Source organism: Haemaphysalis longicornis, unplaced genomic scaffold (genome assembly GCF_048455015.1).
Source record: "Haemaphysalis longicornis isolate Haplotype H1 unplaced genomic scaffold, Haemaphysalis longicornis Haplotype H1 scaffold_10, whole genome shotgun sequence".
NCBI lineage: Eukaryota > Metazoa > Arthropoda > Arachnida > Ixodida > Ixodidae > Haemaphysalis > Haemaphysalis longicornis.
In genome coordinates, this window is record NW_027526204.1 from 128,454,111 (window position 1) to 128,469,567 (window position 15,457).

The following is a 15,457-nucleotide window of genomic DNA, read 5'->3' on the forward strand; positions in this document are numbered from 1 at the left end:
GTTCTCTGCGATTGCACGAAAGAAGTGCCACGGGGCTTCAACGCTTTCTTTATGGAACGTACTCAGGTAACAGAATATCAATGTCGTGTTATGGCCGTGTTGCATTCAATACAAACGGTTAAGCGTTTGTTTTACACTTGTTTCGTTTGTCGTAAAATGCCCAATCACTCCGGCACTCCGCTGGCAGATAAGCCGGCGAGCCGACGCTGAGCAGACGACTCATCTCTTTGCCGGAAGTGCGTGAAAAAGCCGCCCAATAGCAGGGTGTCTAGCTCATGACGAACATCTGGGAATCGATGATGTAGACATGTGAAGATGGTGGCGTCCAAAAACACGAAGGAAAGGGTGAGAAAAAAGCGACAAACTTTGCAACAAAAGTGTGAGCTTTCCACTGCGCGTAAAAGAGTAATACTTGGCACGGAGGACGTTGATGACCCAATCTAACGGTTGCGCTAGTTCATTTAGTGTGCTCAAAATGCCTTTCAGGGCCCCTTTAATTTTTGTAAGGTCTACACTATTGGGGACATCCAATGTAGAATTTTATTTATCTAGCTGGGCAGTAATTGATTCTCAAACAGTGATCCAGGGGTGAAAGCTTAGTGATTACCATAGCTTGTTATTCCAAGTTACTTCAATTAGACTAAGTAGGTTAGTACAGCTATTATTTTTTAGGTATGTGTAAGAAACAAGTAACATTGTCACTTTGTAACGACATTTTGCAAAGCAAGTTTTTGTGATAATTAAACAGAAATGTGTAAAATTGTCTTCTATTCACTCTGTGTTCAAAAACAAAGAAAAGATTGGCATTTTCAGGAGTGAAGAAATTGTTGAAAATGTTTAAAGGTAAATACAAACGGGAAATACAAAATTGACAAACGTTTTGCTTTACCACAGATCCGGGTGTCACTGAGTGCCGACAGTTATGGCGTGTGCTCACGGTCATTCCGACCGGAGATTGAATCAACCATGACCAACTCCATCATTCTCAACTACGCCATCAGTGAACCAGACCAGGATAGTTTGCTGTTCTTCCTGGCCAATTCCAAAGGAAAGGTAAGGCCGTTGCGGAGGTGGACTTGGCCTCGGAACAGATGTTCTTGGGAACTAGTTCCAGCAGTCTTGTTTTCTTATCTAATACGGGGGATGTCTTGCTGCATTTGCCAATACAGTGTAGACCGCTTATAACGTATGTCACAGAGGAGCTGCAAAAATCCACACTAGAAGCAGTATCTCACTATAAACAAAACATGTGCGAAACCAACCAAATCACAACCTACCTTTCAATCATTGTTTGTTTATTACCACTCAAATGAAGGTCTCTCAAAAACACAAACACCATCTTTATTTCATCTTTTTTTTTTTCCACATCAGCCGCTGCTGCAGGATATGTCTTTCAAGCTGTTGCATGGTCTTACAAACCACGAGCGTTCCTTTAAATTCCTTTGTGTTTGTGTTTTGAGGGATCACAGCTGCATTTCTTAGTGTGTATGAATGAATGCCTCCGGACAACGTCATAAGAATGCAAGCGGGATTTTTTTTTTCACCCCACCTCGCGTTTGCGATACTGAAGGCAGTTGCTTATCAGCACAAGGTTCTGATGGAAACAACTTACCACATGCAGGAGGGATGCGGGGGGAGGGGAGGGGGCTCACTATCTTCCAAGGTGCGTCAAGCAAGGGCAGTTGTGATTATCATGTGAGTGCAAACGGAACACGCAAACTAAAGGGTGCCTATTTTTTTCTTTTGTGTACTGGAGTTAGAGAACGGCTGATTCCATCTGTTTTTTTTTTTTTTCGACACTAAAACTGTCTATCCCCTAGCTGCGCCTATCAGTCAGCAGGCTCGCCAAAAAAAACTGCACTATGAATGGCATTGTGCTTCATCCAACCGCATTTTAAGCAATATGCGTATGCATTGAGTTCTATGGGAGGCAAACCGGTGATCACAAAAACCCGTGTTATATCCGGTCCCGCGCTATAAGCAGTTACGTTATAAAAGGTCTGCACTGTATATAAAAATAAAAATATTCTGAGGGCTGCAATGTTTACTGTTATTCCGAAAGCATGGGTTTAGCTCCACAAGGTTCAGAGTATCAAGACTGGTTTCACTTTCAAAGTCCAACAAAAGTTTTGAGGATGAATCTCTGTTTAATTTGGTTTGGTGTTAGGTTGCAAGAACCTCTGCCTCTATTCATCCATATCATGTCCTCACTCTGTACTATGCGCACTATTGATTTTTGACATTGAGTTTCTGTTTTCAAGGACGACTTCATGGCTATCGAAATGGTGAACCGCAAGATCAAGTTCTCGTGGAACGCGGGTGGCGGCACGCACAGCATCACGCACAACATGCACATCGAGACCAACGATCCCCTGTTGGGACGAGACTCTAACTGGTACAAGGTGGAGGTGTTCAGGCAAGTGGCCGCCCTGCCTTACCGCGCAGCATTGCTTTAATATTTGGCATTGTAGGCGTAGCGATGAGACAAAACAAAACAAAGAGAAATGAAGACAGCATATTGCCGCGAACCATGCATTGCGAACCATGCCGCGAACCATGCGAACCATGCGAACCATGCACTCGCGACAATATACAGTCGACTCTCGATAATTCGAAGTCGCCTAATTGGAATTTTCCGTTAATTGGAAGCGATGTTCTGGTCCCGGCAATTTTACGAGCAACTCAATCAAAAAAATCGCTTAGTAATTTGGAGCTAAAACCAATTTGGTTAATTTGAAAGTTGTTTCAAATCAAAAGCATTCAGAGGACTGTCCTTTCTCGATAAAATTAGAAATTTTTAAAGCGCCAAAGCGCTACCTTGTTTTGTACCAATGTCGGCACCATTGTTGTGACTGAGGCAGCGCATAGTCAAAAAAGCGGCAGGTCAGTGAAGACCCGTGCCAGCATACACATCCCTCTCTTTTCAGGTCCTTTAATCTTCTTTGTTGCATGCAGTGCGGTGTGAGAGGTTGACGTGATGGGCGCTTCAGGCTTTGATTTTAGCGATAAGTCTCAACTATCGTGGCAACCTGTGTCGTATACGCTTGTATTGGCGATGACAGTCGAGATTCTGAACAAAATAAAGGAAGGAGACATGTTGCAGACTCATAATAATAATGCTGTTCTTGTGCCTTTTGGTTAATTGGAAATGTAGTTAATTAAAAGTTTTTTTTTGCAGTCCCCATGGACTTTGTATTAATTAATGGGAGTTGACTGTACTAAGTTGAGCAGTATTATCAGCTCTGGTTACACATATGATGATGCTTTCAAGAGAGTCAGATGAGTGTTTAATGAAATATAACACCAACCCCACTCATCCTGTGTTTTAACTTTCAGCGCACATTTTTTGGGAAAAAGAGCTGGTTTGATTGTTGTGTCAAATTTAGGAACAGTAGTCATTTAGGAGTGCGGACAGTGTGTGTCTTGCTCTATAAACTTGTATTTGTTTATTTTATTGCTTTTGAAGCTCAGAAGCAGATCATAGTTTAAGGACATCGTAATCATTACTGCTAAAAAAAAAGAAATGTACGTGCCTTTCTAATACAGGGAGGCCAAAATACATGAAATCTATGAAACGTAAGAGAGAGCTGTGATTGAAAATGCCAAAAAAGTTCTAGTAGTATTTTTACTGGGAAACAAACACGGGCAGAAAAGCTGGCCATGTCGATGTTGGGAAAGGGTGCTTCCATCAGTTCCACCAATTACCATAAAATTACAATTACACCTGCACGATTTCAATAAAATAATAGGGGAAAAAGAAAAAGAAAAGAAAACGATGGGAAACAAATACTTAATTAAGAGACAGGGACTTTTTTTTTAAGTACCGATTGCTTTTCTGTCACTACATTGGCATCCTACATCATTAATCTTCAGCATATGCTTTATTCGGAGTGACATTAGGAACCCTAGGATTTACAGCAGCAGCATTGGCGTTCCCCAGGGGGCCATACTGTCGCCCACGCTATTTAACCTGGTGATGCGAGGGCTAGCTACACGCCTGCGGCGAATTCATGGTGTGCGCCTCACCATGTACGCCGACGATGTGACGCTGTGGACGGAGCCTGGTGACCCTCTCAGAACAACAGAAGACGCAGCCAACGCTATACAAGACGCCCTCAATACTTTAGCCGACTACTTGAAGACTACGGGAATGGAAGTGTCTCCGGAAAAAACAAAATACATTCTCCTGGGCGGCTCCACGGTTGAAAACGAAAAGGTCAAGCTCTGCCTCGCCGGCCAGACACTCGAGAGAGCTCCAGACCGGCACATCAAGATTCTTGGCATCCCGATACATGAAAGCGGAGGTGCGGCAACGTGGCTACGGCAGCTAGAGCCTAAGTGGAAACAGCTTCTGCATCTTGTAAGACGCATAGCCCACAAATCCGGAGGAGCCAGCACACGCACAGCTCGTACCCTCACAATGGCAATACTAACGTCCAAAGCTTGCTACGGAGCTGTGTGTTTTGACCTGACAAAATCGCAATACGACAAGCTGGAAATACTACATCGGGAGTGTCTTCGGGTGATAACGGGCCTGCCCCGCCATGCCCGGGTCGAGGAGCTGCACCGCTACTCTCGCATCCCGCCGCTCAGAGACATCATCGCAGAACGCAAGGCAGGACACGATCGCCGCCGTCTCTACACGCCAGCGGGCCAGTCGCTCCTAGAGCTGGACGGGGAACAGCTGGGTGAAGAGATAGAAGTGCTCCGCGCGATCGCTCCCTGGGACGACGTCCAGGTTCGTGTCACGAAGCCAGTCACGCGCCGACGCACGAAAGGGGATCACACGGCCCAACGAACCGCCCTTGCTGAGAGGGCTGACTTCCAGGACAACGCCATCTTCACGGACGCCGCCTGGGACCCAGACACCTTCCGGGGAGCGGTCGCTGCCGTCCGAGGACAGCAGCGGGATGCGCAGGCGTTTCAATACTGCCAAGAGCAACCTGTGAGGTCACTTGAACTGCAGGCCATCCTTTATGCACTAGAGAAGTTGAGTGAATGTGCAAGGACCAGCCCACTTTCTGTGCGAGGACAAACCTTCACAATTTTTACCGACTCTTTGGACGCCCTCAAAAATCTGACGAAGACACCTAGAGCCGGCACTTTGGCGCACAACGTGAAAGTCGCTTGCGCAACCCTTCACGAGCTCTACGGCGTGATGGTGCGGGTGGACTGGGTCCCGGGGCATGCGGGCGGCATCGGAAACGGCGCCGCCCATGACGCGGCGAGCGAGCTGTTACGTTTCCGCTCGTCCCCCCTTGACACAGTCCCTCAGGCTTCGCTGCTCTTTGACCCGGACGAGGAACGCGAGCGGATGAAGATGCAAGCCAAACGAGAACTGAGGGCGAAGGTGCCGCACAATCCCCACCCACTTCCCAAAGGGCTTCCGCGCGGTGCGGAAGTGCTAATACACAAGGCTAGGACAGGTGCTGCCCTTACGGAAGATGTTCTGGTCAAGTGGCGAGCACACACTGCATCCAAAAGAGCTCGTGGCGGTGACCCACAAGTGGACATCACCGATCAGAACGAGGAGGGCGACCAGGCAGCCACTGCGACGTGCTGCACGTGCAGTACCGGTGCCTCTCCAACGTTAAGGCACCTACTGTGGGACTGCCCCGGCCTTTCGCCGCTGAGGAACAGGCACAAGGGCGCCGGCGTTACATCATTGGAAGAATGGACAACCCCGCCCCCTCACTTGGACGCCGCGAGCACGATCCTTTCTTTGTGGGAGTTCGTGCGAGCGGCAGACCTGACCGGACGACTCTGACGGCCGCCCCACTCCCTTTCCCTTCTCCCCTCTTCCCCAACTAGGCTACCAAGCCCCCCGTATCGTTAATAAAGTTTCATTCAGCTTGCTATCTTTAGCATACAATTGATGCGCAGGACAGCACATAATTTAAATTATGTACTGTCCTGCCCATCAACTGTTTTTTTTTTCAATTCTGAATTCGGAATTAAAAAAAAAACAGTTGCATGCTTCTCCTCCTCCTCCTCCTCCTCCTCCTCATCATCATCATCATCATCAGCAGCAGCAGCAGCAGCAGCAGCAGCAGCATCATCGTGCTGCTGCTGATGATGATGTACTTTGTTTCATACATTTTTGCATAATTGATGCTTCATTCTATTGCTATGGTCATTGTACGATGTGTCTTTGCAATGTACCATAATTTACAGCCTCTGTTAGTTGTGCAATGTATTTTGGATACCACTTTTAATTTTATTCTCCGTAGTATTTCCAGTTTTTCATTGTTCTTCACTCAACCCACCTTTTTTACTGGCTGTTTATGTGTCAGCCGCTGATGTATTTCAATGCGGCCTTTTTTTTTTTGTCCCTCTCAGTGCGCCAGCACGAAGGCTTCGGCTGTTCCTGGGCACTTTAATAGAGGTTTATTGATTGATTGATTGATTGATTGATTGATTGATTGATGATGATGTTGTTGTTGTTGTTGTTGTTGTTGTTGTTTTGCTTTCGTTTTTTTCTACAAAGCTTTCGTGACAGCCAACCTGTATTCCCCATTTTTATTCCGCTGCTAGAGTGGGCAGTGTGGCCACCCTGAGTGTCAAGCGCAAACCAGATGGAGCACGTCACGACCTCGCGGAGGTCGAGGGAGCAACACCGGCTGCTTTCGGGAAGATGGACTTGGACTCGAGCTCGCACTTCTACATTGGCAGCGTGCCGGATAACATTTCTGTGAGTGGCGTATATATATCTCACGTTGCACTTGTTGCATTCGCAGCTTTTCTTGCTACGTGTTAAATGTATGTGGGCTTGTCTTCGGCAGTTGAAGCTTGAGCTGTGTTTTCATGCTGTTATGAGCTCTATGCTGTTTTTGTGCTTACGGGTATGCATTGTAGAACAGCGTGAAAACAGGTAGGTTTTTGCAGTGTGTGCCAGGAATTCAAAAATGGCGAGTCTTTGACTCTGGTTGTCTCACCCCTTGCACTGTTTTTTACATTAAAAAAATGTATATATGACACTGCTGACTTATTAGCGACACAGACACTGTTATGAACAGATTTAACTGCACTTAAATACAACGTCAAATATGTAGTATAAACTACTATCAGACATCTACCATCAGTTTTCAAAAACAGGGCCCTGCACTGAAAACTGCACAAAAATTTCTGGCGCCGCTTGAAGTGTGCATCTGTTGTATTCTCACTGCTGTAACATCATTGTTTCTAGGCTGCAGAGCAGCTGACGGCGACGAAATTTGTCGGTTGCCTGCACGAAGTCATTTTAGACGGCAAGCAAGTCGGTCTTTGGAACTTCCTCACAAGTGAAGGCTGTGATGGCTGCAAATCTGGGTAAGATTTCGTGATCGCCCTGGTCTTTGATTCTAGCTATTCATGAGTCTGCCTAAACCGCTTCTTTTTTAAGAAGTTAGAGCGCAGGCCAACGGTATGAAAAGCATTGGTTTCACTCATGGCAGCATATACACTTGATTCAGTGCACCTTAAAGATCAAGCAAAACAATTTTGCTTGTAGTAAGACCAAGTTGATCAGGACGTCACAGCTCTTTGACATGTTGCACAATGGCCATTTTTACCATTTTTACTAGCAAAGAATTGTTTGTGCGCATTTTTTTTTCAAACACTGAACTGCAAAATTAAGAAAGTGCAGTTTACTCAAAATTCAACGAACTACAGCCCCACCGAAGACGTGGATCCCAGCTCGTTCCACTTCAAGGGAGAAGGCTACTCGATCCTGCCTCAGATCCGCCGCTACAGCAGCAACAACTACTACATTTCCATGCTCATCAAGACGTTTGACGAGGATGCACTGCTGTTCTTGTGCCCGAATCCTGAAACGGTAAGTTAAGTAATTTCGCGCCTTGACAAGACTCATAAAGTGAAAGCAAGTGCTGATTATGAGCAAAGGAAGTATGTTAGGAAGGGGAGCACGCTGGTCTTAGAAACATTTTTTTGTTTTTCAACCAATTTTGACAAAACTGCATGGACTTGTTCAGTTTTTTAGCTGATTTAAAATATCTAATTAGTTTTGATGTGAGGTAACTAGTTCCTGAGTTAATTAAAACTTTCCTTGATTGTTCTCGAGAACAACGCGAAAAAAACTGTTCAACAAAAGATTACCAGCAAGGTATGAATAGATACCGGAAGTTATAGAGAATGGAATGTGAGAATCAGTTTTTTTTGTTTTGCAATCACATAAACGTTTACATCAATTCTAATTCCTAGGTTTGAACTGCTCCTGCTAACCAATTAAAAATAACGCTAATTAAACAACTACTGAAACATCAAATGCAAAATCTGCTTCTCATATTGCATGGTTTAAACATTCAGCTTCACAGTGCAAAAGAAATGATCTTCGTAGCTGCACTACATGCTGGGATGTACCTCTCGAGAACTTTGTATCACTGCGATACCACTCGTGGTAAGAAAGTGGGAAATTATGGGAAAATTGTTATTTCTTTGTTGAAATCTGGCCTCTGCGGCTTTTATAAATACCTGGTACTGTTGCACGTATGAAATTTTTGGAGGAAAAACAGTGCAAATCAAGAGAAAAGTGATACCTAAAAAATGCTTTTTTGGGCAATTTTTCGGTCCCAAAGACCCATGTGCCCCCTTAATTAAGAAGCAAGCTAACTTTAAACTAGCTGAGTTGCTCTTCATTTCATTTTCTCATCCTTTGAAAGCTGGGTAGAGGTCTGAATTCAGTCCTCAAATCAGCTGTATTGAACATATTATGTGAGTGCATAGTATGCAGGTTGTCAAAGGCATCTTCAATACGAAAATGAAGGACGCTAGCTTCAAGTCAGCTTGCAAAAAAAAAAAAAGTCAGATATTTAGGTGCATAGAGCAGTGATTCCTCCACAAAGTTGTTTTTAGGGTTGGAGAAGCCCCCATTCTTCACTGAATACCCTTCACTCACGCACTAGCATCCTTCACTTACAGCTTGAACAGTGATGCAAAAAGTTGGCTTTGCCACACCACGTTTAAGCAATGCAGAAAAGCCAGAAAAGTGTGAAGCACTTTTGTGCACGAGTTCTGACGGTGGAATAGAATGTATCAAAATGCATAGTGGTGTGTCTTACTGGTTAAGAAGATTTGGTGAAAGCGATAAAGAAGACATCTCCTATGTCCTATGCCAATAACACGATCTGCATTGATGTTACTATTCCTTTAAATTTCTCTTTTAAAATCTATTTACAGGGTGAATTCGTGTCGCTAGGACTTCGAGGGGGCCACGTGGTATTGCAGTTCAAGGTGGGAAGCGGCACAACCATGGAGATCAAGACCAAGCGCAAGTACAATACGGGCAACTGGACACGCGTGGTTGCTGAGCGAGACAAGCTGGACGGTGCGACCTTTGACCTTTACCCCGCTGTTATAAATTTAGTCACAGTTGACTGCTCTGTTATAAACCGGCTTTATGCATGCTGTCTTTGGGACTGTGAGCTGATTGGTTGCAGGGTGGTTGGGGGGAAGAATTGTCACGTGATTTTCTTGCAGAGATAGAAACACCTGTAATACTGGTGGGTAGTTAGTACCGTATTTATTCGATTATAAGGCTGTCATAATTATCAAACGAGGGCGCAGTTTGGAGAGTCAAAAAAATCTTCATATATATATACTGAGCTTCGAATATGAGGCAGGGTATGATTTTGTGACTACGGATCTTGGGAAAAAAACCTCACCTTAAATTTGAGTAAATATGGTAGTACAACGGAGGTCGTCTGACAGAGCATATTCATTATCGCAAACCTACCTTTACTTATGAACCAAGCAGTGCAATCTTATTGAAGAGGAATTAGTTAAGCAAAAGTACAACTTGTACAGCGCTGCTTGAGTTCTCATTGCTTGAAAACAGGCTATGCATTTTTGTGCAGTTTATAATGTATTGTTGTTTAGTTTATAATCACTTTAAACTATAAGACAGGTATAGAAAATCATATGTAGGAATCTTTTGACAAAACAAATTTTGAGTGAGCTAAAATGTGCGCAGCTAGGTGACATTCTTTGACCTATTGATCCGTGGTTAAAATTATATTCTTGTTTTACCCAATATTTCAGGTGGAGCACACTGCATTTTTGGTAATGCAAGACTAGGCTGTTGACTTTTTCACATTATAGACCATGCTTTGACGTACGCAGACTGGAAATGCCCGGCAATACGCTCTGCTAGAATACGACGGCTCCAATTAAACTTTTGTTTGGGTTCCCGAATAATTATTCCCTACTGTTCACAGGAACGCTCTCAGTGGGAGACGAGCTGGTTCAAGCAAAACCGCCACGTCACATGTCCAGTGAGCTCCAGCTGAAACGAAGCAAGCTCTACTTTGGAGCTGTCCCACCAGACTTTGACACTTCGAAGTACGTGAACATTCGCATGTTTTTGTCAAGCCGAAAAAAAAAATGTGGTTGATTCCTCTGTCGTAGGAATTGGTAAAACATGAAAGTGAAATGTGCAGCAAAATCTGCAGCTGAGCATGATTTGTGGGTCGGCGGCTGTCTTGTGGGTGTGCTTGGCAAGCGACGTCCTTCAAGCAAGTCGCACCGGCAAAGGTGTACTGGCATCAGTTCCGTGACGGATATGACGTCAGTGAAATCTTGGTGTTTTTGTTTTTGCTTACAGGTTCAGCACTGTAGGCTTCCAAAACTTTATTGGTTGCATGAAAGATCTCCAGGTCGACACAACGCCATTGGACTTGCTCAAGTATGAAGCATATGGTGTGGACCCTGGCTGCAGTGAAAGGGTAAGTATTGGTCATTATTACTGGAAAGCTTCTCTCTGATGAACATTTTCTTGAAATTGAGTGCTGCTTTGTCAATGCGCATAGTTTCGCTCAGTTTAGCCCCTACATTGGAGATTTTTTCTTATGCTTCAGACTTTTTGCGGTCACTCTGTAACTTGATCATTTTTCATATTTAGCCAGTAAGCATGTCAGCTTACATTGACGTGCTTCACTTATCAAATTTTACTAAGTCACATTGCATAAGTAAAATACAAAACAGTTTCACCAGTGCAGTCAAAAGCGTTTTTAACATGCTGTTATCATGTACTGAGAAACAGTGTGTGTTGTATTTTGTGAGTAAATTGACACCAGCCACGAGTGTAAATCAAAAACCTGAATTGAGGATGGCCCATTTTTCAAGTAAATTTGCCTTGTTGATTGCTGGCAGGCAGAACTGCGCTGAACTGTGTTAACGTAACTAAGCTAAAAAGCATTTTTTCTTGCATGCATAAAAGCGAGGGTGCGTAAGAAAAAGAATCTACTGGTCACTCGGGTTTTTTTCCTCCACATTGTAGTTTGGGTAAAGTCCTGGCTGGAACACCAGAACACCAGAAGAAAACTTAACTAATCAAAATTGAAATATGTGGTTATACCCTAGCGGGGCCTCTACATTTGCTCAAATCAAACAATAAAGTTAAATTAACCAAGGTCACATTAAACAAGAGTCAACACTACATTTCAGTGCCAACAGTTCATTGAATTGGCCCTGAAACTGCCACTTTTTTTTTACACACTTTTGCTCTTCACATCAGTCACACACTAACTGGAACAGATAAAATAAGCTTTTTACGTCAAAGGGGTGCAAAAACCACCTATGCACCTTGCAACACCTTTGTGACACCTCTTTGTCACTGACACAAAAGTGTCAAAGGTGTTGCATGAAGGTGTAAGAGGTGTCACCTTCGACATGGAGGCAAGAGAAGAGATTTCCGTCTTCGTATCCAAAGCTCATCACCTTTTTGGCGGCGTGTTCTCTCTCTTCTCGCCACCACCAAACAGAAAGTGAAGTTGGTGAGCTTCAAAGGAACAGGCTACCTCGAGCTGCAGGCCAAGACCCTGGCTGCCGAAGGGAACTTTGGCTTCACCTTCCAGTCGATGCAAACGGATGGCCTCCTCATGATCTCCACTTTCTCGGCAGTCCGGGGCGCAGAAAGCAAGAGAGACGTAAGTCGAAACACAGCGGCTGAGTTTGCTTTGAAATCTCTCCAGTCTTTGTCGCTGGGTGTCGTTGAAACGGGTACTGCAATTACAGGGAAACTTTTTCCTTCTTTTTTGTGTCTAGTCATTTTCATAGGAGTTAGAGGTTGTAATATCTTCAGTATATTGCTCACTTCTTACAGTGTGTTTACTAAGTTTTTAAAGCTTATTTAGAATTCTCTTTTGCGTATGCAAAGAAGTGGAACAAGCAGCATTAGACAGATGATTTTTAATAGCGGTGCAGTAGAGGGGTGCTGTCCGTCCATCTTTTGCAGCACTACTATTCAGTTGCCTTGAAGGACGGTCATATTGAGCTCCGCATGAACGGTGGAGCTGGGGAGGTGGCTTCGCGCTCAGAGCAGCGTTATAACGACAACAAGTTCCACACCATCGCTGTCATCAAGAAGCACCGAAAGTGAGTTCACCGCCCTATTATCCTTGTTAGAACGTCAATCGTTCATTCAAAATCCAGCAGTTGACCACAGAAAAAATGAAACTTGTCAAGGTTCTACGTCATTGTTCCAATACCCCAGATTCTGAATGCAAAGAAAAAGAAATCGGCTCATACTTTACAACTTGACAATGCAAAGCTAGTGGTCGCGCATACCTTAGTTACAACATAGTCTGGTACAAAAAGCTTCTGGGGCATTTTTTTTATGCTTCAGACATTCTGCAGTAATTTCATTAACTTGATCATACTTTGAATTCAGCCTGTAAGCACGTAAAGCACCGCAGTATATTTGAATGCTCAAGTGCGCACTGCTTGTTAACGTGGCTGATGTGTCACACTGCAGGATTCAAGTGAACGTTGATGACATTGAGATCGACACCCTACGACTTCCCAAGGGCACAGGGGACATTGAAAGCCCCACCCTCGGTGGCCTCTTCTTCGGTGGCATCCGAGGTGGCACTGCCATTGGCACCCAAGCAGCCACCCGGGATCACTTTGTCGGCACCATCAAGGATGCCGTCTTCAATGACGTGTGAGTGCATCAACTGTTTCGCGTGTCCTTTTATTCTGTGGTCGTCCTGTAAAGTTCAGCGCTCTACGTTTCATGATGTGCGAGCGTGGTACTGACACATACACACTGGTACTGACACCTACACACGTGGTACTCTGCACATATGTGCCCATTGTGCGAGAAAGTAAAAAGGCTAAATTTTTTACTTGTTTGCTGTTACTGAATTGGATATTCACTTTAAAAAAATTTGGCCACATTTGCAATCGAGATGCGAAAACTGAGAAATTGGTGGAGCTGGTGGTCTTCACTAGCTCAATATTGACTTTGCTTAGGCCTGCCCCTTTTAAAGAGAAAGATGGTTAAAAAGCGGACCTTTTGCTATGCAAACTGAGTTCAATCAATGTGCACAATCAACCCTTCTAAAGTCCGAAATCCAAAATGCCAAAGTCGGAAGCCAAAGTCTACTTCAACTCAGCCAAAGTCCAAAGCCAACGCCCACGCTACAAACCCAAAGGAAATGCTGCGTGTCTCAAATGCGATGATAGCACGATCGGATAGACGCCAGTTTCATAACTCAAGGGACCCAGGTTTGATTCTGATCACGGGAAACATTTTTTTCTTGAGGCGCGCACCCCCAACACATGCTCGTAGGCTCCTTGCCTTCTCGCCACCTTTTCTCACACTTCAAGGCCTAGCATTTTCCCGCTCGCCACTTTTCCAAGTGGAGTTTTCTGTTATCGTTCGCCCCCACCAGAGCTCAAGATGACTCCGCTGTGAAAAGAAAGAAGACCACTTAGTGCTTTCAAGCACATCAAGAGACTTGCCTTCATCTCTCATCTGCGCACCTTTGCCCTGGTCGTAGTTATTCTAAGGCCAAGTAAATGCTCGCTATTTTGAACCTCGTTTAATGGAGGGGACTGCAGGCATTTTAAATACAAGCAGGAGCAGATGCTGTCGTATATTAAGGTGCACAGACCAGGGGCGGTATTCCAGTAACTGTCCCTTTTGCAAACGTCCCTTTTGAGTCCCTTTCATTGTGACGTACTTCCGGTTAAGCAGTGGGCGTTGGCAGTAGGTTTGTTGCGCTTGTGTTACGTCACTTCCGGTTGTTTGCTTTTAGCCAATTGGCTCGCCGAAAGGGATAGTTTTGAAAGGGACGCAAAAGGGACAAAACTCGAGAATTCCGCCCCAGAGCTTTCTGCACAAAGGGAGTGCATTTGCAGGCCCCTGAGATAGCCAGGGCTACGCATGCACAGGCATCGTGCTTTCATTCTCTTAAGCCTGCATCGTATTAATGGGATGTCCTAATAGTGCTCCGTAGACCACGAGCTTTGCGGAATTTTATTAAATTTGTTGGCGCATTGTTTATTGAAATTTGTTGTGTCTCACTTCTGTAGTCAATAATTCTCGAAGATCTGACCCACCAGATTACCGAGGGCCTGTATAAGAGCAGTAGGAATGCAGTTGGATTTGCTGCTTGGCTTGTTGTGGTTGATTGAAGCTAATACAAGAATGCTTATAACTTGAATTTTTTTAATGAACCATAGCAGCGCTGCTATCAGGTTTGTATTAAGTGAATAGGGTTGTGTACAGACAGGTACTGTAACAGAAATTCCTTCTGCCCAGTCGTACCCAAAATGACTTGCGACACGTATTTAAGCAAAATTTCATTAAAAGAGACACTGCTGCAGGAGACACTTGGTTATAAGAGACATTTGAAAATGGCTTGGTTGGTTTTTCTACGTTCACCTTGTTAGCAACATCGCATATGAGAGACATGGTTACAAGAGACACCAGGCTACTAAGGGCAACCTTTCTTGGTCCTAGAGTAAGTTGTTCACTATTTAGAAGAGACATGATGCAAGAGGGGCCTTATATGGAAGACCTTGTGAAAAACTGCCTTGAATATGGAGCTTGGGCCTGCATCCAAGAGACTGCAGAGGTTCCACAATCTTTTGAGGAATTTGTGTCCACAGATGTAGACCTTCCTCGCTCCGAAAAACTTCCAGATCATTTGATTCTTGCAAAAGTGGATGGTGCCCTAGAGGATGAACCAGAGGAGGGGATGGTGATGGTGACATGCAGGACAAAGTGCTGGCAGTTAAGGGTGACTTTAACAGTAACTTTAACAGTGAGGGTGACTTTAACAAAGTTGAGGGTGACTTAAATCTAAGGGCACTTTAACAGTGCTGTGAGCTACAGGAAAGCGTGCAAAGTGAAGTGCTTTAGCTCCAGACGTTGGTAAAAAAAGCTAATGCTATCTGCCGTCACTAAGGCTACCATGAATGGCTTCTTTAAAAGCCATCCTGAGCAATTTCCTGTAGACGTGTCTAAACACACTTTGACGATGATGTATAGGAAGTAATCTAGTCCAACTCCTCCGTGTTTTTGGAATTTTTGGTTACAAGAGATGCGTGTTTCCCAGGTTGCTTGAGTGTCTCTTGTAGCGAGGTTTTCCTGTACTATACGTTACTTGATTTGCACTAGTCAAGCACCCAATTAAAGACCCACAATTGGAGCCAGCAGTACGCAGTGCATCCA

The 15,457-nt window shown here is 44.5% G+C and overlaps 1 protein-coding gene across 1 annotated transcript in view; it reads left to right on the plus strand.

Annotated features, from left to right (window-relative positions):
• Positions 1-15,457, plus strand: part of Wb (wing blister) — a 115,744-nt gene that overhangs the window by 92,155 nt on the left and 8,132 nt on the right. The window contains exons 46-56 of the mRNA XM_077690699.1: positions 895-1,053; positions 2,262-2,416; positions 6,535-6,691; positions 7,187-7,308; positions 7,651-7,813; positions 9,175-9,322; positions 10,212-10,335; positions 10,598-10,718; positions 11,757-11,921; positions 12,230-12,369; positions 12,749-12,937. Of these exons, the coding sequence (XP_077546825.1) occupies positions 895-1,053; positions 2,262-2,416; positions 6,535-6,691; positions 7,187-7,308; positions 7,651-7,813; positions 9,175-9,322; positions 10,212-10,335; positions 10,598-10,718; positions 11,757-11,921; positions 12,230-12,369; positions 12,749-12,937 (1,643 nt within the window). The remainder of the gene's footprint in view (positions 1-894; positions 1,054-2,261; positions 2,417-6,534; positions 6,692-7,186; positions 7,309-7,650; positions 7,814-9,174; positions 9,323-10,211; positions 10,336-10,597; positions 10,719-11,756; positions 11,922-12,229; positions 12,370-12,748; positions 12,938-15,457) is intronic.